The sequence below is a fragment of the Sinocyclocheilus rhinocerous genome, unplaced genomic scaffold (genome assembly GCF_001515625.1).
Source record: "Sinocyclocheilus rhinocerous isolate Xijiao unplaced genomic scaffold, SAMN03320098_v1.1 scaffold344, whole genome shotgun sequence".
In the NCBI taxonomy this organism is placed as follows: domain Eukaryota; kingdom Metazoa; phylum Chordata; class Actinopteri; order Cypriniformes; family Cyprinidae; genus Sinocyclocheilus; species Sinocyclocheilus rhinocerous.
In genome coordinates, this window is record NW_015627959.1 from 550,154 (window position 1) to 571,963 (window position 21,810).

General features: G+C 39.3%; 1 protein-coding gene across 13 annotated transcripts in view; it reads right to left on the reverse strand.

The window, feature by feature from the left end:
• LOC107737101 (teneurin-3) overlaps positions 1 to 21,810 on the reverse strand; it is a 318,045-nt gene that overhangs the window by 28,450 nt on the left and 267,785 nt on the right. For all 13 annotated transcript variants that reach the window (XM_016548517.1, XM_016548522.1, XM_016548525.1 and 10 more), the window contains 6 exons: positions 20,894 to 21,040; positions 17,742 to 17,958; positions 13,592 to 13,711; positions 11,338 to 11,599; positions 7,763 to 8,030; positions 6,287 to 6,430 (listed from right to left, as the gene is read on the reverse strand). In XM_016548517.1, coding sequence (XP_016404003.1) covers positions 6,287 to 6,430; positions 7,763 to 8,030; positions 11,338 to 11,599; positions 13,592 to 13,711; positions 17,742 to 17,958; positions 20,894 to 21,040 — 1,158 coding nt within the window. The remainder of the gene's footprint in view (positions 1 to 6,286; positions 6,431 to 7,762; positions 8,031 to 11,337; positions 11,600 to 13,591; positions 13,712 to 17,741; positions 17,959 to 20,893; positions 21,041 to 21,810) is intronic.

The following is a 21,810-nucleotide window of genomic DNA, read 5'->3' on the forward strand; positions in this document are numbered from 1 at the left end:
AAAGTTTTCCTACACAGCTGTGCATGTGTCTGCTTCCAGAGGCCCCTGGGCAACAGCATTATGGTAGGTCCCCTTACCCTAGATATTTTTTATTTTATTTAACTTCCTGACAATTATTTATGTTGAATTTAGAATTTTTCTTGTTGACATGCCAGTTAACATTTACAACACTGTTCTGCTTAAAATATGAATACAAGTGAATATGCAAATTCACTCTTTGCCAGAAGGTGGCGCTTGTGGAGCAGCAGAATTATAGACGTTAATTATAGCCTTAAACACTACATTATTACAGGCATTATACTGAGGCAATATGGAAAAAAAAGCCATCAAAGGTATGATTTACAGGTATGATTTAAACACCATAAATTACACAAAATATTAATTATTTATCATTATTAGATCGAAAGTTAGTTTCTCAGTTTCTTTGGAAAAGGCTGTGAATGTGAACAGATGGAGGACGGTAAAATATTACGAGTTTGTGTTTTAGTCTGTGGCTGGGCGTTGTCTGGATGTAAGCATGCATGTGTTTTCCCCGTGAGACAGCATGAAAAGTGTGGTGACAGGGTGAGGTCACCAGAGACGGGAAGCTAATGCAAACAAACACTCCTACACTTAACCAAACCCCAGAGGACATTACTGTAGGTCTTATTACTCTGTTCCTTTCATTATAACTAGACAAGAATATAGATACATTGAATGACTCTCAGGCCTAAAGCTTGGAGCTGCACACATTTCAGTTGGACACTTACAATTACATACGTTGTAGCTCCCTTGCCGCACACACTAAACGTTCAACATTTATGGACCTGGATAGCTACTATTAATTTCTATTAGGCCATTGCAGCCATTTTGAGACTACTGACAGTAATAAGTGGTCTCAAATGGCAGTGTGCTTCTCTGAAAGAGTGATGGGAGACTCCTTGTACTAAATACTGTACACTGTTTACCTAAAAAAAAAAAAAGTGTTTACCTAAAATGCTATAATGGCAACAACAACAACATTATTATTATTATTTTATAATTAGTATTACAATATTATAAAATGTATTCATATTTTGAATTAGTGTTTTTATAATTTTCATGCTTAATTTTATGTTTTTAAAGCTTTTATCATGTGCTTTTGTCATTTTAATGTGTTTTTTTGTCAGTTTTAGTTAGCAATTTTTTTAAAAACATGAACATTTATTTTCATTTTTCAATCTTCGTTTTTCATCTATTTATATTTTGTATTTTCAGTATTCCACTTAACTAATTGACTTTAAATAGTTTTAGTTAACAATAACAACACATCATGATGATGATGATTATTATTACTAATTATTATTATTATTATTAGAAATCTGACTCTCGCTCACATACACACACTAGACACTCAGTGGAGTGCACTGAATATGGGGCTTGAACTGTGGATCTAAGGATCCACAATCATGAAACAATGACATCCAACAGAGCTTGAATGGCCTGTAGCAGTGTATTCTGGGATACTCTTGGTGGGACAGGCACCTCACTAACCAGGCAGTTGGATATGCTAGGGATCAGGAGGTATAGGGGCTGGTGGGTAGAGGCGGGTCAGGGACGAAGCGAGGGCAGCAGGCATGGAGAGGAGATGAAAGACGGTTGGAATCTGTACGGACAGCTGAAGTAAAAGAGGGCTTAGTGTCACTCAAGATGCCAACAACAACAAAAAGAGGGTCTGGACAACTAGAGCTGAAATTATGGCCATCTAGTTAGTTGGCTAATTTTTTCCCCCTCTGAATGCGAAGAAAGTGCAGCATTACGTTTACAATTTTTTTTTGTAAAAAACATTTAAATACACAAAGCAAAGCAATGACATGCCTGTGCACTCATAAAATCGAGAGCCTATTGTACAAAAGTTAAATGAAAGTTAATTGTTTCTAACACAATAAAGAGTATTCTGCCATTTACTTGCAGTCACTGCGAATTCATTTGTGTCAGAATAAGAAAATATTACTGGCATCTCATCATGCCATATTGCCTGTGGGATGTGTTCTCCCACACAGACAGACAGACAGACAGACAGACAGACAGGTCAGATTATTCTGACATGTGAGGAGTGCTTGATGACTGCTCAAATCATTATTTATTTTTGTTGGTTATTTTGTCTCAGTTAGCTTCTCAACCTTTGTTTTTAGTTTTATTTTTGTTATAGTTTGTTTACTTTGTTTCAATTAATTTCATTTTACTCTGTTTTTAAACCAACAGTCTGATAACCCTGACAGAAGAAATGGAGAACAGGGCCTTAAGTTGATTTATTAATGATTGTATCCATGTTAAACACATACTGTATCTATAATCTGTATTACACTCCCTCTCGGATTTAGTTAAACTGACTAGCACAATTCCTCAATGCCCACTGTGTTTCACTCCAGAGAGTTCATTTCCACAATCATTATGTTGGACTGGGCCTGCTCACATACCTCCATCAGATTCCACTTCATTGGGTAATTTATGACCTGCCCACATGGATTCACTTGCTCCCAGCTGCCCATCACTGTCTGCGGCTGTCCCAGTGAGGAACAGAGCTTCCACTCACTTTATTCCACTCACTAAAATCAGCTCTTTTTCTCTGTCAGATCTCACATACTGCTGTGAAATCATTGTGCTCTCTCTGTCTCTCTCTCTCTATATATATATTTTCCAAGACACGTGAAGAAATACCATACAAGAAGACCAAAATTTAAACGACTATTTATTGCTAATCTTCCCCTCTGCTGAAGCTCTGAAATAAACTAAAGTCGCATGGATCAAACATCTGTCATATTATATTTAAGAGCAGTGGAGGGGAAGATTTTTAGTCATTAACAAACATTGGTCTGTTGATCTTCATCCTATTATCTCCTGGAAGAAAGAAAATAATACTGGCCTGGAACAACATGAAGGTGAGTACAAGATGACAAAATGTAATTTTTTTGGTGAACAACTGCCTTAAGAATGACTAGCCATTTCAAAATGGTAGCAAAATGGAAAACGTTTCAGTTTCAGTAGGAGCTCACAACAGACATTTACCGTCGTAAAGGTGAGGAGAACTACTGTATAATTACAAGGCTATGGAAACTATGATCTAAGAGCAGCTCATCATGTCCCCATGAAAGGGCTCAAGGATAAACAGGTTCAACCTTTAAGCAAGATACATGGGGACAAACTCTGCTGATCACCCTTTTAAAGCCAAGATGAGGGATGAGAGACTCCTTAAGAATTCATCAAGGCAGTCTCTCCCCAATGACACGTGGCCATAAATGTTTGCTGCAGAGAGCACTCCAGACTGCTTCGTCTGGGTGAAGGTCACTCACATGGAAATGTCAAATGTCTCTTCATTGGCATGCCTGAGACAATAAGCAGAGATGAGCACAAATACATCAAAAAGTATATTGTTACAAATTACAAATACTTGCTCATCAAATGTATTTAATTTAAAATACAAAATACTTGTGTGAGAAATATATTTAATTAAAATGGAAGTAATTTGTAATTTGAAAATACAAACAATATCATTTGAAGTGCAAGGGACACTGCCATTACATTTAGTAATACTGGAGTTAGATACACATATAAAAGAAAGAGAAGTGCTTTCCCCTCTTTGAACAACTTATAAACAACATATGCTTTAACCCTAACACTAGACTTTATCGTTTATGTTCCTTTATCGTTTCTTTATCAGCGTGTCAAAAATTAAGCAGTCCTGCAAAACTGTATTGTCATACCACCTAGTCCTACTCAAGAGGATGCTTCAAGCTATTTCACTGTCAACAGTAAAGATTAACTCCTAAAAATGCTGATATTTAGCTGTTAAAGGGCTCTATATAGAATTCAGAAACCCTTGTTATTAGCGACACCGATGGTCGTTAAGTGAGCTATGGCCAGCAATTTATTGCTCATGCTCTTGCGCACACTCCATAGTAATGCGAGCGAGTGATGGCCAATGTGATTCACTGACATCATGTCAACAGATGAGGTTCATTAAAATTACACTGTTATGAAAGTTTCCCTTGGATTTTCCCAGTGAAACTGCCCTGAGTCCTTCACATAAAAAATTAGCCTACAGGCTCTCATTTTTAAAGTTTCATTACATGCTGTTCACACATTGGCAATAAGAAGCGATTTATACCTGAAAATTCTTTCATAAAGCCCCTTAAAAAATTTAATTTTGTCCATTGAAACAAGTAGCTAACTTTAGCTAGCAAGCTAATGTCACTTCTCAGCTAGCAAGCAAAGTTGTAGAGCAGCACAGCTTTTCCTTCTGTCCTGTAATAACATTCAGTGAGCAACACCTGATAGTATATATTTTAGTACATACTTAGACAGTTTGCACTGAGCACCAAAACAGCTTCTTTCATTGTTTTTTTTTTAGTTGGAAGATGGAACCATGGGTGAATTAAAGGGATAGTTCACCCAAAAATGGAAATTCTGTCATTAATTACTCACCCTCATGTTGTATTTTATACCTGTAAAGACTTTCGTTCCTCTTCTTAACAAAAATTAAGATATTTTTGATGAAATCTGAGAGCTTTCTGTTCCTCCATATGCAGCAACGCAACTTACACATTCAAAGCCCAGAACGGTAGGAAAGACATTGTTAAAGGGGTCATATGACGTTGCTAAAAAGAACATTATTTGGTAACGCTTTAGATTACAACCCTCAATGTACTGCCTAAGTAAACAGAATTTACAGCGTAACTTTTTTGTAATTACAGTGTACCTATTCAGTACCTCCGTGTAGGTATAAGGTAACAATATGCGAAGTTTGGGAATAAAGGAGTAATAATTATTTCTACTGTAAGTATTTATAAACTAAGGGTACCTATTCTAATATTACGGGGTATGTATGACCTAACAATCTTATATTTGCAAGCGATTAAGCAACCAAAACAGCTTCTTTCATTGTTTTTTTTTTAGTTGGAAGATGGAACCATGGGTGAATTAAAGGGATAGTTCACCCAAAAATGGAAATTCTGTCATTAATTACTCACCCTCATGTTGTATTTTATACCTGTAAAGACTTTCGTTCCTCTTCTTAACAAAAATTAAGATATTTTTGATGAAATCTGAGAGCTTTCTGTTCCTCCATAGGCAGCAACGCAACTTACACATTCAAAGCCCAGAACGGTAGGAAAGACATTGTTAAAGGGGTCATATGACGTTGCTAAAAAGAACATTATTTGGTAACGCTTTAGATTACAACCCTCAATGTACTGCCGAATGCTTTGTTTGCACAAAAAATATAATTGACAACTTTATGAAAATATTGATCTGCATTGTGCGTTCATGAGAGCATCCCAATGCATTTGTGTTGTGTTCACGTGATTGAAGACTTGTGCGTCAACACAACGCACATGAGTGAGTGTTCACTAGAGTTTCCACGACACGTGTTTGGATAATATTTTCGTAAATAAAGTGGTAAATTATGTTTTTTTGCGTAAACAAAGCACTCACGTCGCTTCATAAAACTGGATTACTTAATAATGTACTTAATGACATGGATTACTTGATGTCTTTCCTACCGTTCTAGACCCTGAATGTGTAAGTTGCATGGCTGACTGTAGAGGGACAGAAAGCTCTCGGATTTCATCAAAAATATCTTCATTTATGTTCCGAAGATGAACGAAGGTCTTACAGGAGTGGAACAACACGAGGGTGAGTAATTAATAACAGAATTTTCATTTTTAGGTGAAATATCCCTTTAAGACTCCGCCTATGGATCCAACAGGATGTCATATGATTCAAAATGACCTACTTGATTAAGTATTTTATTTATTTTTAAGTATTTTATTTAATTTTAGTATTTCAAATACAAAATACTGTCTCTCAAATTATTTAATTACAAATTACATTTTATTTTTTTTGTCCGGCAAAATACAAATGATAAAATACTCAAAAGTAATTAAATATGTATTTTAAATACATTTATTTAAAATACTGCCCATCTCTGACAAAAAGAACGCTGTGCCGCTATAGCTCCACTTCATCAACGCCATTTAACAGCAATGACACTAATGAGCAGTCATTTACTCCTTATTAAAGGTTTTATACCTGTGTCATGTTAATAACTTCTAACAGGCAGATAATGGAACACTTCTAGATGGTGAAGGAGAGGTAACGCAAGTGTATTTTAATTGATTTTTGTTGATATTTAGGAGTGTGTGGGTAAACACATGATTTCAGCTGATTGCCAAGATCAATGTGACTTATGGTGCTGTGCATATTAAACCCAGTGTAGGAGTGCGATATTTTTGTGTTATTCATTAAAGAAGGTCAGAGGTGGGCTTACCATTCTGAACATCTAAAATGTGGTGTTTGTCTAGGGTCCATCCTCCCATGTTCGAGGCGTCGAGTTCATAACCTTGGAGGATGGCTGTTCTTTTCTCCCACAAGATCAGATCCAAACAGGACTCATACTCAAATCCCACAGACACTGTAGAGAGACAGATTGGTGTTATTCGTGTATGCAAATACAAGTCTTGAGAACTGCTTGAGAAAGTAATCAATACAGACTAAGTCTAAACCCCACATTAAGTGGCATGCAGATAAATCATCATATAAACATTGGGCTGATAAACCACACTCATTCCCAGGGCCTAATCAGATGTCCTACACAATATCAAGTCATCTTTACTGCAGCCTGCCTGAACACTGCAGTGTCTCTATCATAACTTTGGTAAATCTCATAACAGATCTGCGCTTCACCAGGTGCAAATCGTTTTAAATTTATAACTGTTTTCAGCCGATCACATTAAGAAAGCGACCTTATGTCCCCCAGAGAGAATCAATAAGCGCACTGCTATTTGTTGGGCAAAAAAATTACCTGCTTAATGCAATTGGCAAAGCAAAGCCTGATGAGAAGGTGAAAGCCAATCAATACTCGTGAGACCTAGCTAAACTATTTACAATTTTACACAGTTCACTTTGTAAAGGCAGAATGCATTCCTGACTTGGTGAAAAATCATGTCTTTTGTGGTTCAACATCTTGTGAGTTTGTTTATGTAAGGCACTGAAAAGCATGTCTAGTTTAGTCTGGCCTACTGCCTGCCACATCATCAGCTGAAAATAAACTGAGGCACTGTCATCAGCAGCAGGCCGTCTTTCTCAATACTTAAGTGAAAAACAAAGCCACAGATTCGCCTTGACCTTCCTCAAAACAGAACGAAGCATGTTGTTCTCTGTGGTTTTGCTGATGGGTAATCATACAAGCTACAAAATACAGTCAGCATAAAAAATGCCACAGTGAAAAAATCTTTCAGAGGAAAAAAATTGCTTCCTTTGCTATTGTTGGCCTTAATCATCTGCTTTGTTTTACATTTACAGCTCCTATTTGCATAGGTATATTTAAGGAGACATCCCATAATGCAACAACTGTCATTGTGGCACGGGCCATTAAGCACATCTACATTCTTGCATGTAACAAATTCAGGCTTTCTACAGAGGGTAATTATATTATTCCTCTACTCTGTGCATCTAGAAAAACAGTATGTGATAGTGAGGTTGTTGTTTACAAGCTCAACAACACTTGCTGATTTAATATTAAATATTAGTAAAGATGTAAAAAAATGCTGTTAATTGTGAGGCAGTTTTGAAAAAAATTTGAGTTTTCAGCAAAGGTGTGATGCTACATCAATTTACACTCAATTAACAGAATCTTACAAAAAATATAACTGGATTAAAGTGAAAAAGTTTTCACATTTAATTGTGCTTTCAATATAGAAAAGTAAAAAAAAAAAAAATCTCTGATCTCTGCGTGTTTACTCACCCACAGCCTCTGATAGGCCATAAACTCTTTGGTTGTATGCATCTGTTTTATCCCAGATGAAGGTGTAGGACAGGTTGGGTTCTGCAGGGAACCACTTCTGAAAGAGACGTCCCACCACTGCCACCATCAGATGCACCTTCATGAGGTTAAAGGGGATAGTGGCTTGGGTCATGGTCACCTTGAGCACTGGCCGGTAGCCAGACGCCCGCGAACTCAGATACATAAGGTTCAGGTCGCTACCCGGAATCGCCGTCTCCTCCTGAAGAACCTGCACATCAAAGAAAGAAAGAGGTGAAGATAAATGAAGATGGGGGAGAGAAGGAGTGACTCGGGGGCATCTGGAAGAGGCATTAGAGCTGAGAATGAGGCCTCCAATTTTTCTCTCTGCAGGATTAAATCACATCTGTGCCTGTGTTTGCTCTGACCACAATTTACTTGACATCTTGGATCTAATGAGGGAGATTTTCACGGGCGGAACATGCTTATGTTTGCATCACTGTCGGAGGCTATTACTGTACCACATTCGACATGCTCGACCACGAGAAATAGTCAACAGACAGAGCAGTGTGGGCCACTACTTGCAGTAGAAGAGTTCAAACTGGATTGATTTTAGACTTTGAAACAGCTGGCCTATCGTGCCGGATGAAACACAAGCGTGCAGTTAGAGGCATTTAAAGGTGCTCCTGGTGAGGAGTCACCCAAGTTCAGAGCATTAGTGCTGATTTCTCTCCCTCTTTGAGATGCACAAAAGGAGCACAGGAGATGAGGAGCAGCTTGGATCAACAGAGCGATTCTGCATCACAGCTTTCTCCTCAAGTGCTTAATGAAAAGCCAGTCAAGCCACTGAGGAAAGACAGTAATCCCCCTGTCTTCCAGCTCATGGCATTGTCAAGTGTCCTACTGGGAGGGGACATTTACTTTTCTCTAACACAGAGGACAAAGGGAGCCAGAGGGAATTTCTTTTCTTCTCATTTTTTGGTTTGGACGCCGCTGCACTTTTCTAGGGATCAGTAGAGGGGGCCAGATGGCTTTGGGAGAACCTTTGATATGCATTCTCTGGCTGCGACAACAAAAAACCCAGGCAAACAGGAAACTAATGGTAAGTGGGCGATAAAATAAAAGGACAGCAAGTTAAGACAAAGTTTGGTGGTTTTAACTGCCATTTGTACACACACACACACACACACACACACACAGGTTTGTTTTTGGGCAGACAGACATGACTGTAGCATTATGCTCTCAATTTGAAGGGCCAACGTGGCCACCCTAACACTAGCTGATGCCATCCACATGTGTTTGTGCATACCCCATGCTCGTAGCCTTTCTTAAGAGCGTCTATAAGCCACAGTGCATTCATGCTATGCACCGGCCTCCCCTCTGTGAACTTTGATTACGGAGTCTGAGCTAACAACATGCTTTACTCCGCCTGCTATAAGCTCTTAATAAATGGCACCGCATGCGCTGCCGTGTCTCTACGTGTGCAGCCGTGTTATTCTTAGCCACGGGGGCAAGGGCCATAAGTGCGCATGGCTGCATTAAAGCAAAATATTTTCTCATTTGCCAAATGAAAGGGAAGATGAAAAAGGCTTTGAAAGTTCATTTGATACAGCCCATTAAATGCACAGTAATAAAGACCAGATTGAGTTTTATCATCAAGCATTTTTTTCATGGTAAGAAAGGAAGCTAGTGTTTCTGCGAAAAGCCAAAAAGCAGCCGAATCAATGCACTCTCATTACATTTAGAGGTGTTATGCTTTATAGGACATAGAATATATGAAGCATATATTGAAGCAAAAACACAAAGCATGATGGGAAATCATATGTACCTTTCATTCACTAAATGTCTCATCTGATTTTCCACTGTCTCATGGAGGTTTTCTCTGGACGTGAAAATGTGCCGTTCTCCTCCAGCCAAATACAATTTTTTCCAGGCCTGCACGACGGCCAAGTGGAAGCAATATGCCTGCCCGTTCGGTGTCACGGCCGCTAAGCGTTACGAGTGCTGGATGAGGGGGGCTGAAGGATGTCTGTTTGCCATTTGTGTGTGACGCTCTGGTTAAAAAAAGACCTTGGAGGCCATTACAGCTGAGGTCCAAAAGCCCCATATTAAATGCTAACTTGGTTGGGTCTGATTACCCCTGTTTAGAGTTCCTCTCAAAGCAGGCTGTAATTCAAATCAGGGCCCATCTACTTTGATGAGTGGGGTTCCACAGAGGGGACAGACGCCCCTGTTGGGACCGAGGAGAAACATGGGAAGAGGAATGTGGCCTGTTACATATGCTGCCGACAATAAGGAAACAATTTTTTCTTCTTTATGTCTTGGAGCAAACTCGTAAGACAGCATATGTGTTGGCCCTGAGTGCTCGCATTACAGGGGATGTTCCCCCCGCCACATGCCACAGAACGATAAGAATGGAAAGGCCGAGTTATAGAGGAACGGATCAAATGCACATCTGGACACAAGGTAGGTAGGGTGGAAGAGAAAATACAGACAGGATAGAGCCAAGTTTTGTGAATCTCTAAATAAACAACAGCACTCACTTCACATGGCACAGAAACACGTGACTGAGGAATTCAATATCGACTTTTATTTTGCCTTTCTTTTTATCATAACAGTTAGCTTTAAAGGATCAGTTCACACAAAAATTAAAATTCTGTCTTTTTCAAAAGCCATATGAAAGTCATTATTCCTCATCAGTTGTTAACTGCATTAGTGAATCATTCATTTGATTAATAAAAAAAAGAAAGATTGACTCATTTACAAATTAAACACACCTAATTCTCATTCATTTTCATTATATTTAAAAGAGTGGCCAGGATTTTTTTTAATATACCTTTTGTGTTTCACAAATAAAGAAAGTCACATGGGTTTTGAACAACAAGGTGGTGAGAATAATAGAAGAATTTTCATTTTTGAGTGAACTATTCCTTTAAGACCTTAAAACTTGTTTTGTTCAAGCATGCTTTTATATTCATCTCCCCAAAGACCTGGTGATTTATTTGCTCTGATGTGGGTCCAGTTTTCCTTTTTTACAGACAGGCAGCAAGAGGCTTGAGTCATTTTAACAGATTATGTAGGGGATAGCGCATGCGGATTTGCACAATACAAGGAACAAAAGGAGGGTGTGCAAAAGGATATAAAATTCTGACCAATATCTCCACAATATGTGGGGTTGCTCTGAAGGCTGTAGTGATTTCTAGCTCTTCCCAGTGCCACACTAAGATTCAAAACACTTTTTCCTCTGAGTACTGCATGCTGGGTACAGGTTGAGGGAAACGTTTTTAGCACCATCACTGTTCTCAAAGGCTCCTTCTTTTGTGACTGACTGAACAGTGTGCAGAGCACGTCTAGACTCATTGCATACTCATTCATATCATATGGCTGCTGCTATATGATACCCTCTTCTCTGCATGTAAATAAATGACCATTCAGTATCCAGCTGACCTATTGAAAACAATGTTCCATTTACAATGGTGAATTGGCACTTTGGTGGGAAGGAAAAATCTGGATTGTTTTAGTTTTTGGGGTCTGCATCACTCACATTGTGGCTAGTAAGGAGTCCAACCGAGCCTTACCTGTGTCTCTGGAATGATGGGGCCGTTTTCGGGTGAGGATCGGAAGAAGGTGGAGAGTGGTGTGGCCACAATGAGAGGGCTGGGTCGAATGAAGCCACTCAGGTCACAGCTGGGGATGTCGTTTTCCTCTTTCTTCATTACCAGCATGTCCATTACGTAGAAGACATTCCACGGGATCCATACTGTACGGAATTGCGTCAGAAACGGTGCCCGCTCGAAGCTCAGCGTCAGTGATGCTCCGCCATTGGCCAGAATGTCATACCTTCAAAAATGAAACAGGAGTGTACTTATAAATTCCAGTATTTACTTTGTACAAAAGTTAACTGAATTTGATATACACATATAAAAAATCTCAGGACTGTCATACTCTCTTCATTAGGTATGCATAATATGCAGGTAATGTACTGCGGAGGTGAAAAGTGAGTAACTGAGATGAATTAGACATGAGAGCCGATGGCTAGACCTGGTTTAATTGTCTCTTGCTTTAACCTTCCTGATCCCAGTGCAGGTCTCCTCTGAGCCAAGTGTTTCTAAGAAGGCCCTTTCCTTCCTGACACAGGGCCTTGCCACGGTGAAAAATGCATGATAATGTGGCTGAGCCTTTTTATAATTGCGTTTGTGTAAAAGCCAAAACTCTCCCTCGACTCTCTCTCTCTCACTGTTGCCATTAAAGATTTATTAGAAAGGAAATGAGTCAGGAACTGCGTGTACTGTCCTATATTCTGATATTTTGCAAAGGCTGCAGGGGGGAAAAGCAAGATAGGGCAGAAAATATGCATGTAGAAGTGTAAGAATTCGCTCACGCATGCGCAAACATACACACACACACACAGAGTATCTAAGCAGCTCTGAAAGAGAGGCTACTGATGATTGGTCTCTAACAGCTGCGTAGCTGGTACTCTGATTCCCTGTTGGAGTAAGTGGATGTGGAAGAGGTGTGGGCATGATTATCCACTACCATTTTACAGTCTGCCCCACTGTGGTGTTCAAGTGCTGCAACAGCTGGCTGAGTGGGCTAATCTCGGACACACTCTCCCTATCTATAGCCTGCCCCTTGCACTCTCTCTCTTTCAGTCTGGGTCTCCTCCCTCCAGTCCAACCTCTTCTCTCATCACATTTTCTATTAAACATATCTCTTTGGCATATATATGATAAAATAAATATATAGAGAAATACAAAATTACAATAAAAATGACAAAAGCACATTAAAAATGACTAAAAATTAAACTAAATAAAAAAAGAATATAAATAACATTAAAATAATACTGGTTTTTCAATGAAAAAGTACTACTATAAAAGCAGTCTTGTGAGCTGCATTTAAAATCTTCTGAAGCTATCATAGATTTTTGTGATAAACAGAATCGAAATTTAGGTCTGCACTAAAAATGTAAAGCTCAAATCACATATGGCACCTTTAGATGTGTTGCATCAGGTCTGACATCAGTGACAGCTTTTGTGCGCCACAGAAGAAAGTAAGTCATACTGGTTAGGACCGACATGTGGGTGAGCTAATAATGACAGAATTTTCATTTTTCATTCAACTATTGTTTAAAGACTTGACCTGACCCCGTTCAGTCCACCAACTGCACATAAAATGTCTTTTCAGTAATTCTATCTTTAATTACACTGAATTCAATTCAAATTTGTTCAATTCAATTGCAAACCTTATTTCATTTCCTTTCTGCTTAATTTCTGCCTTTTAGCCATTCAGCACTGACACATGACAGTACATGATGGGCATGTCACAGTCCCCTCTCCTTGAACAAAGATGTCTGCTTAAAGAGCTTTTGGTTGCAGTCCTGAGGCCTTCGTGATTGCGGTGCTGCTGCTCCTTAATAATACTGGGATTGGTTTAACTGTATGGGAGAGTGTGGCCCATTGGCTGATTGATTCCACTCTTGTAAATCCAATGCATTTTAAACAGGCTGTTTGCTAAAGCACTGCTTCCTGAAGCAATGTCTGACATTTTCATGAGATGATCTTGGTAGATAAGACAGCACGCTATAAAACACATGCATGCATGCACACACACACACACACACACACAAATTGTTGTGGAGCCATAAGAAGTTGTGTATTCAATCAAAGTTTTCACACATTTATGTATGTTTTATGCACAAGTACTAAACATAACTAAACAGATGGTTTTGGTGACATCTGTACTCTGTGCTATATTATGACATCCGGTCATTCAAGGACAGAAACACTATGGAAGTGTGTATAGGATGTGTGTCTGCTTATGTTTTCAACCTACATGCCATCCTGCCTTGTGATGGTGAATCCGTGGTCTGGGTAGTGCACAAAGGACACGTTGACTCCAATCAGGGGTGTACCATCTGCAGTGAGCACCTGCCCTCTGATAATGGACACCAGGCTGCAAAACAAACACACATGGTCGGTAAGAAAACCCCCCCACACACTATTAATATGATTTACAGCATGATTGAACATGGATTCCCTAAGCTTTCACTGCAGTGTTAAAATGTCTAACCCACTGTAAATAACTAGAAAGCACACAAAGTCTGTCTCTCTCTCGCTCGCTCTCTCACACACACACTCCATGCTTATTTATGTGACTCTTGTCTCCCCGTCTCTATAGGCAGTCATAATTCAGTCCCCTAAAGGCTCCAGTGGGATTCTTATGTCCTTAATTCCCAAGGCAGATTTTCCTTCGAGGAGCTTCATAAGGATCGATGTGGGCAAAGCTTATGTTTGAAGAACTGTAACTTTCCCACAGGGGAATAAATAGCTAAAATACGTAGGAATCCTGCATTGTCAATTACTTTTTTTGAATAAGCGGTTGTCTTTCAAATCCTTTAAAAAAAAAAAAAAAAAGATACCTTTTAACATATATATATATTTTTTACTTAAACTGTAGAACTTTTGAACTGTAAGCGAAAGGCATGACTGAATGACCAAAGCGCACATGTATACAGAAATTCTTAAAAATATAATATTTTAATTTAACTTTTTTTTTTCTGAGCAAATATTGATACATTTGATCAAATTCAAATTCAAATGTATTTGTATAGCGCTTTTCACAATACACATTGTTTCAAAGCAGTTTTACAGAAAATGCACGTGTCTACATTACAATTTAGAGTGATAATTAGAATTTAGAATTCAGAGTGATCAATTTCAATTCATTTAATATTAACTGGCATTTCTAATATAATTAAAATTTTTTAAAATCAACTTATAGTTCTAACAAAATAAGAAAACATCCAAGAGAATTACAGCCTGGGCAGAAATTGACTTCACTGCAGTGTTGAGGACACCTCACTCTACTTATTGGCTGATTTTCCAGGTCATTACTGCTTTTCTGGGGGCCTAATCAGCAGTGCAGCAGTGAATCAAAGTGTGGCGTCGTCCCTCACTTGGAGCTGGGATAAAGGAAGTGTGGAAATGACCCTAGGGTCACATGCACAGGTAAACATTCCATAAATAAGATGCCGTTCCTCATGATGTGACCATAACTCAGAAATCCCATTTGCTTTGTACGAGATAATAAAACAATAGTGTCCAGTGTTAGCTGCCACAGTCTGAGAGTCCTAAAAGCATGCTGTAATTCACACTCCTCAGCGCTGTATTTCTGTCTCTTTTGCCCTGAAAACCACACGTCACACTTGCTACTCGCTCTGCATGTTTACCACATGCTCTGAGGGCACCATGACTGCAAAACCAAGGTTAATATTGCTTACTCAAACTGCTATGAAGATGAAAGCATGAAGGAAAAAAACAATACTTTTGTTAACTAAGACAACAATAATGTGAGTGTGCAAAAATCCAAAAAATAAAACTACAAATGTGTACTATAATATGCTCAAAAACAATAGAAAAATTAAATGAAATACATAAATATGTACTCACTAATTAAAACTTAAATGAAAAAAAACAACAATGGAATAATCAAACAATAATTTTATATATTTCAAATACACAACCAATTACATCCAATTTTACAACATATTTTTTAAGATCATACACAGCCTATGACAGCTTCCCTTTCCTCTCTCTAAGAATAACCTTCATGATGTTGCCATCACAAGGATTATGGCTGGATCCAGGTGGACATCTACCAAGGTGCCCTAGGTTATTCACTTCACTCTTAAAGGGTTCACACAGATGTGCTTTTCTCTGCTACTCCGGACCGCTGCCCCTCTCAATACTCTAGTTGTTTTCAATCCAAACCTCGCTGCTTAAAACACCGTCCATTTTGTCAACATGCACCATGCAGAAGCTTAATCTGCTTAAAAGGCCCCTTAGTGCTCGGAAGCATGTAGCAAAATGAGCCAGGCGTTCAGGTGAACGGATGGCTAAAGATGACATAGAAGAAACATCTGGAGAGAGGCTGCTGGGATGGGTATATGACATATACTTAATTCCGGAAAATTGAGGAGCTGGCACTTTTGCTCCAGTGGCATGTTGTTTTACAATGCTTATGCTGCGAATCAATAGGTAGTTACCCTGAGGAAACACACAAACAGCAACTGTTTCTTAGCTGGATTTTCTTTGAAACCTGTTTGACCCAGAAGGCAGAATGTGGGGATATATATAACCGGATTCACAATATCGGTCTTTCTTCAGTCAGACAAAATATATATCTGTGCTGTGTCCTTTTATCACCATTTGTCGTTTTAAAACAAAAAACAGTCCTGGATAAAAACCTACAATTTGAACTGAACTACAGTGAATACAAAAACCAGAGACTGTAATGTTTACTTAAACATTTGTATTATTTAGCGAGCGATTATTCTATTTTATCATGAGCTGGGAGGATGAGGGAGCCTGGTACACATGGTTTGTGTTACATACGATGACTGCCAAACAAACTCTCCAGCCAAAATGACCGATATTCAGCACAGATGTGCCCCGCGTGGGTTTGTGCATTTATTTTTAAATCACATTAGTCTACACCTCCCTTTATCAGATCAGTCTTTATCTTGCCACAGAGGTATTTAAAGGTTTAATGTCCTCACATATGGGGCAACGGCTTTGGGCCTATTAAACTCTTTGTTGTAGCTAATCGTGTTATCTGTTATGACAATTTTTGAGAGTAATCAAGCTAACTTCAATGTTATTTCCATCTTAACAGAACATGTGCATTGAGTTATGCATAGGAGGCAGGGGAAGAGATAAACAAACTGATCGTTATTGCATTATTATCACGTATCAGTCAAATTGAAACGTGACTGTGAGCATTTGTGGTGTGATCAGTCAGCCTGCTTTGTGTTTTTAATTCCTGGTTTCCATAGATATTAGCTTACACACCCACTGAATATTAGTCAGACACAATAAAAAGGAAATTGCATTAAAAGCGCAAAAAAGCAAGGAAGGACTTGAATTAGCAACAGCCGCTTAATTGACAGAGCAAAAGGAACAAGCAAGGTAAAACGAAGCCATGAAGGCAGCTGACCATGACAACTAAGAAATGATTATATCCATTCAAGCAAAGAGAGAGAAGATGCTTCGGACAAACCCACGCTCTGGAGGTGACGACATAATTAATAGCACTGCTTATTCAAGCGGGTTATTATCGGATCTAACATCTCTTTCCAATAACTTTTATGGTGGTCTCACATACACAATGCAAATCGAGGCGCATAATTTGTAAATTACACTTTAATGCAACCTCAGAAAATCTTTCTCTCTGTAACCCGGGTCACACAGTTCTTAGGAGGTTTTGTCAGCACATCTGTTTCCATGGCAACTGTATGAAGTCTTTAAGAGGGCTGTTAGGAGCAATTGTTGGGGGTCTCTGGAAAGCAGAAACTAAAGGATTATAACAAAACGAGACTATTCTATATGCTTATCATATGACACCAGGTCAGCCAATCAATTGTAGTTAATGAAATAATTAGACATGGGCAATCCATAAAATTTACATCACAAGCTGTCATAATTATTATAATTTTTTTTAAGTTTCAGCTAGGCCAGTCGGGTCAGTAGATCAGATCAGTACTTGCTGTTCCAATGCCAATGTTTAAACGTTAAGTTCTATGCTGAAAAAGAACCCCCCCCACCAAAAACAAACTCCATGACAGCAATAAAATCCCACTTTTGCTGGAAATGATATGGCATATGCTGTGAACCATGACTGATTTGTTTATAATCTTCTATCGTAACTGATCTAAGTGAAAACTATCACAATGATTCTTGCAATCTGTCATCCACATGGATTACTTCATTGACTTTTTGAACTCTGCACAATAATATTCAATACATCACACAAAAACCCAGTGGACTGGTATAAAACACGTTTACATGGTCAATGTAAGTTGTAGTTCATCACATGCCTGATAAAACCTGGGCCTCTGGGGCATTCTTATTGTTAAGCACTGATAGACTCCTCGCTATTTAAGGTTTAATTTGCTCACTGCAGCAAATACTGCACATATCCCTACCTTCTGTTAAAGGGGTTGTCTCCGTTAATAACATGCGTGCTCTCTGGGCCAATGAGGAAGCTGATTTGCTGATAGAATGACTGGGCGGCTTGCTGTGGGCTTGCGGGTTGGTTCTGGCCGATGATGTCGATGGGGTCAGGAGAGCCACGGCAGAAGGGTTGAGTCTGACACGAGCTCTGCAGGCAACAGTCCGGATCCATACAGTCCACCAGGCCATCTGCACACAATGCATATTAAAATATGAGGTGCTATGTGTTAAAGAGTCTTATAGCATATCCTATGTCCTGTCTTACAGATCCTGTCACATTGCTTGTAGTGTGAGAGAAGTGAAACGTGTTTGCGTCTATGCTTCATATACTATCCACCCATTTGTTCCCTCACCTTTAGGGTCAAAGACATGACTGCAATATCCTCTCTAGCTTCTTTCACATTGTCAAGACTCTCTCTCTCGCCTCTATCAGTAAACACCTGGTGAATGCTTTGTGTGGAAATGCGGTCTGATCTCCCGCAGGTAAGTGCCATAAACCTCTGCCATCCGTCTCAGCTAGTTTATATAAAGCACCGTGTACATCTGGCACACCATCACAGGGGAGTTGTAAAAGAACACATGTGTAAACACACACACACACACACACACACACATGCAAACACATGCTTTTGTTGCGCTAATCAGTATGAGACCAATTCTTTTTTTTTACTGCACCCTGAGCTGACACTGCTCTGGTGAGATCGAGACTGAAAGTGTCTGACTGTTTGTTTTGTCTTCCGAGTGTCCCAGCACCCCCTGCCAAAAGCACCATGCAACTTCATGTGAGATCTGGACCTCTCGTAACTCTCACACTGCTTTAAATCCGGTCCGCTATGGCCAAAGTCAACACACACATGAAAAAATATCTCCAGAGAGAGCAGAATCTGTTAACATATCTTGCTCAGGTCACACAAAACAGAGGTCACGTAATGGGATCTTTGGACATGTATATGTATTTAAGGAGAAATGTATTTATTTTTTACGTTTGTTTATATAAAGACCTTCATGTTCTCATCTTTTTATGGCACTTCTTTGTAATGGCTAGTTAAAGGAAGCCAAATTCAAAGAAATCTGCAATACCTGGCACGATTACTGTACGACTGAGAATATATCATAACCTCACTGTATATTTCCCTTTCCGCTTTGGAAAAACATCAAAGCCTCTTGTCAGGCTTCCAGAGGACTATAAATCCTTCAGATTTACGATGTTACAGACCACATTATCTCCAACTAGAAAAATAAACTCCTCAAATACTTTGGAATTGCGCTGTGTTTAAAGGTTCATGCATTCACCTCGGTGGAGAAGATTTTTAGCCATTTTTGTGTGGAGGAAACCTCATGCTGGTCCTCAAGCGTGCACGGAACCTCACATGTACCAAAAAGTTCTGTATCCAAACACACACGCCCTGAATGCAGGATCGGTGGAGAAGGATTTACAGCCGCTCGCCCCTTGAGCAGGCCTGCCACTTTTGTTAAATGTAAGCAAAGAGAGATGCTCTGTTATTTATAGAGTCGGTCACCCCTGATGTCTGTCAAGACAAGAATCGTAACCTCCAGAATCTAAGCTAACCTCTAGTTTTTAGATTTGCTTGTCTTTGGTCTTAAGGCCCCGATATACTTCAAACGAAGTTCGTTTTCGTTCTTCGTTTGGGGGCAAAAAGAAGTTTGAAAAGGCTGAGCGACGGTATACTGTTTCCGAACATTTGATTAATGTAAACATACATGTGTCGCGACGCTCCCGCGTATCCCCTAAACACAACAACGATGAAATGAAGAAGTGTAGGCAATCTAGGTGTGAGACGGACCCCAATGGTCAGAATATTATAGACAAAAGAATAATGATTAGCAGCAGTTCAGAGTCAAGTATCATGTTTGCAATACAAAAGAACCATTCCTTTCCCATAATCAGTCCTTTATGGGAAGTGTGAATGGCTCATAGTCTTAAAACTTTAGCATGTTGTGGAAAAAAATATTGGAGTCAGTTTGTTACTTTATTTAATTAGTGTTCATTTATTTTATTAAACTGGATAAATTGTTACACCTTTTTATATTTTATGTGGTGTCATGATTTACTTTTGATAAAAACAAAGGTTTATTATTGTATGTTCGTTTGGCATTTCATTTATTGTATACACTTTAAATTTGCTTATTGAAAGAACAACAGCAGCAGCAGCAGTATGGTGTAACATTCACTTGAAACACATGTATTTGGTACTTGCTACATTATATCTTTACTCTTTCCTTTCATTCTTTTCATGGCTTTGGAAAACTTGTCTCGGATGTTTCTCTACGTCGCTTTTTGCATAACTCTGGGTCGTCGACACCAAGCTTCGTTGCAATTTCTTTCTAGGAATTAAATCTTTGAATCTTTAAAGTCTCTCCGCGAGCGATCGTACAGGTGCGGATATATTTGTGCCAGCTCAGCTATTCGACACTCCAGTGTATTCATGTTGCTAGTGACTAGGAGATGTTGTTCTCCTGTCGGTCCTCCGTGGAATGATAAACGAACTGGGAAAAAAAAAACGCACGTCAAAGAAGGTGGAGTTTCAGAACACACCCACCGATTGCGTAACCGCCACGGACCAATGGCAGCTCAAAGGTGTTTACGAGCCAAAACGAACTCCCCCAGAAAGTTCGCTTTGGTCAGCTGTTTCGAACTGCAGAAATGACAGTCATATCAGTTCGTTCTTCGATTTCGTTTGAAGTATATCAGGGCCTTGAGGGTCATGTCTTAGTGTGCTATATTCTGATGGGCTGAAGGCTATGGGATACCACAGTGAAAAACAGAGCGACTCTTATAAATCAAAACATGCTTAACTTTTCTGTACCACTTGACTGTAAACAATGATTTTTCGAAGTTGTAAAAAAAAAAAAAGACAACAAGATTGGTCCATGTTTGGTGTGTTTAAAACCTGCCTAAAAACTTTATCATAACTTTTATTGAGGGAGAAGAAATTCCAATGTCAGTTGTTTCATAAACATATAAATATGCACATTCTCGACCTGATTATCATTGACACATATTTATCTGATGTTTACATAAACTTTTCCATATGTATATATGTGTGATGCATCCCATTTAAATTTTATAACGTTCATCCGTCCAAGTCACTGGTGACCTCACCTCCTTCATTGTCCTTGCCGTCTGCGCAGAGAGTCTCCATGGCAACGTCACAGCCGGCCCCTCTCCAGCCTGGTTGGCAGACACAATGCCAGCCATTCTGATCCAGCGTGCAGCGTCCATTACTGTTGCACAGACCTGGGCATCCCTCTGCAGAGACAGACAGAACCGTCATACACTAGTACGGACGTGTGTGTGTTCAAATGTGTTAGTCAAGTATGTGTATGTTTTTATATTTATGTGACCATATTCTCTGTGTCAGTTGTTCTGTTGTCATTAAAAATCATCATATGTGGCCACAGTGGGACACAATGTGTCTTCGACTTGTGAAACAGAAATGGTAATCTAAACAGATATACACTGAGATCGTCGTGAATGAAAGTAAGGGTTTAAAGGTGAATACAGACTGACGCTGGACTTCAAACAGGCCTAGTGAGATGCACAGAGGCTGTAGATTCACATGGATGTAACGGATGCTCTCTCGACACAACCAATCAATTTAAAAGGGATGGCATACATCTGTGAGGAAATCAAGGTGAGACCCAAAAGTGCAAATAACCGATTGAGGAATCCAAATGAGAACCCATAAAAAATTATTTAAAGAAAATTAATTAAAAAAAGAAAATTGAATTTAGAAGGCGAGATCAAAGGAAGGGATATAAGAGGGTGAAGGAATAATAAATCAGCAGAGGCATCCATGTGAAGCTACGGCACACAGAGAATCCCAGTGGCATAAAGTATAGGGTGGACGTCTGAGCTGGCGAGAGAGTGTGTGCTTCCAGCGCTATACTTTCTGCCCAGGTCACATTCCGCCGGACGGAATCAGAGGAAAGCAAGAGAGGCCAGGGGGAGGGAAGGGGAGGATTGTGGGAGAAGCTAGGCTAACAAACACCAGGGGTCAGGCTGCGGGATGCATGGAG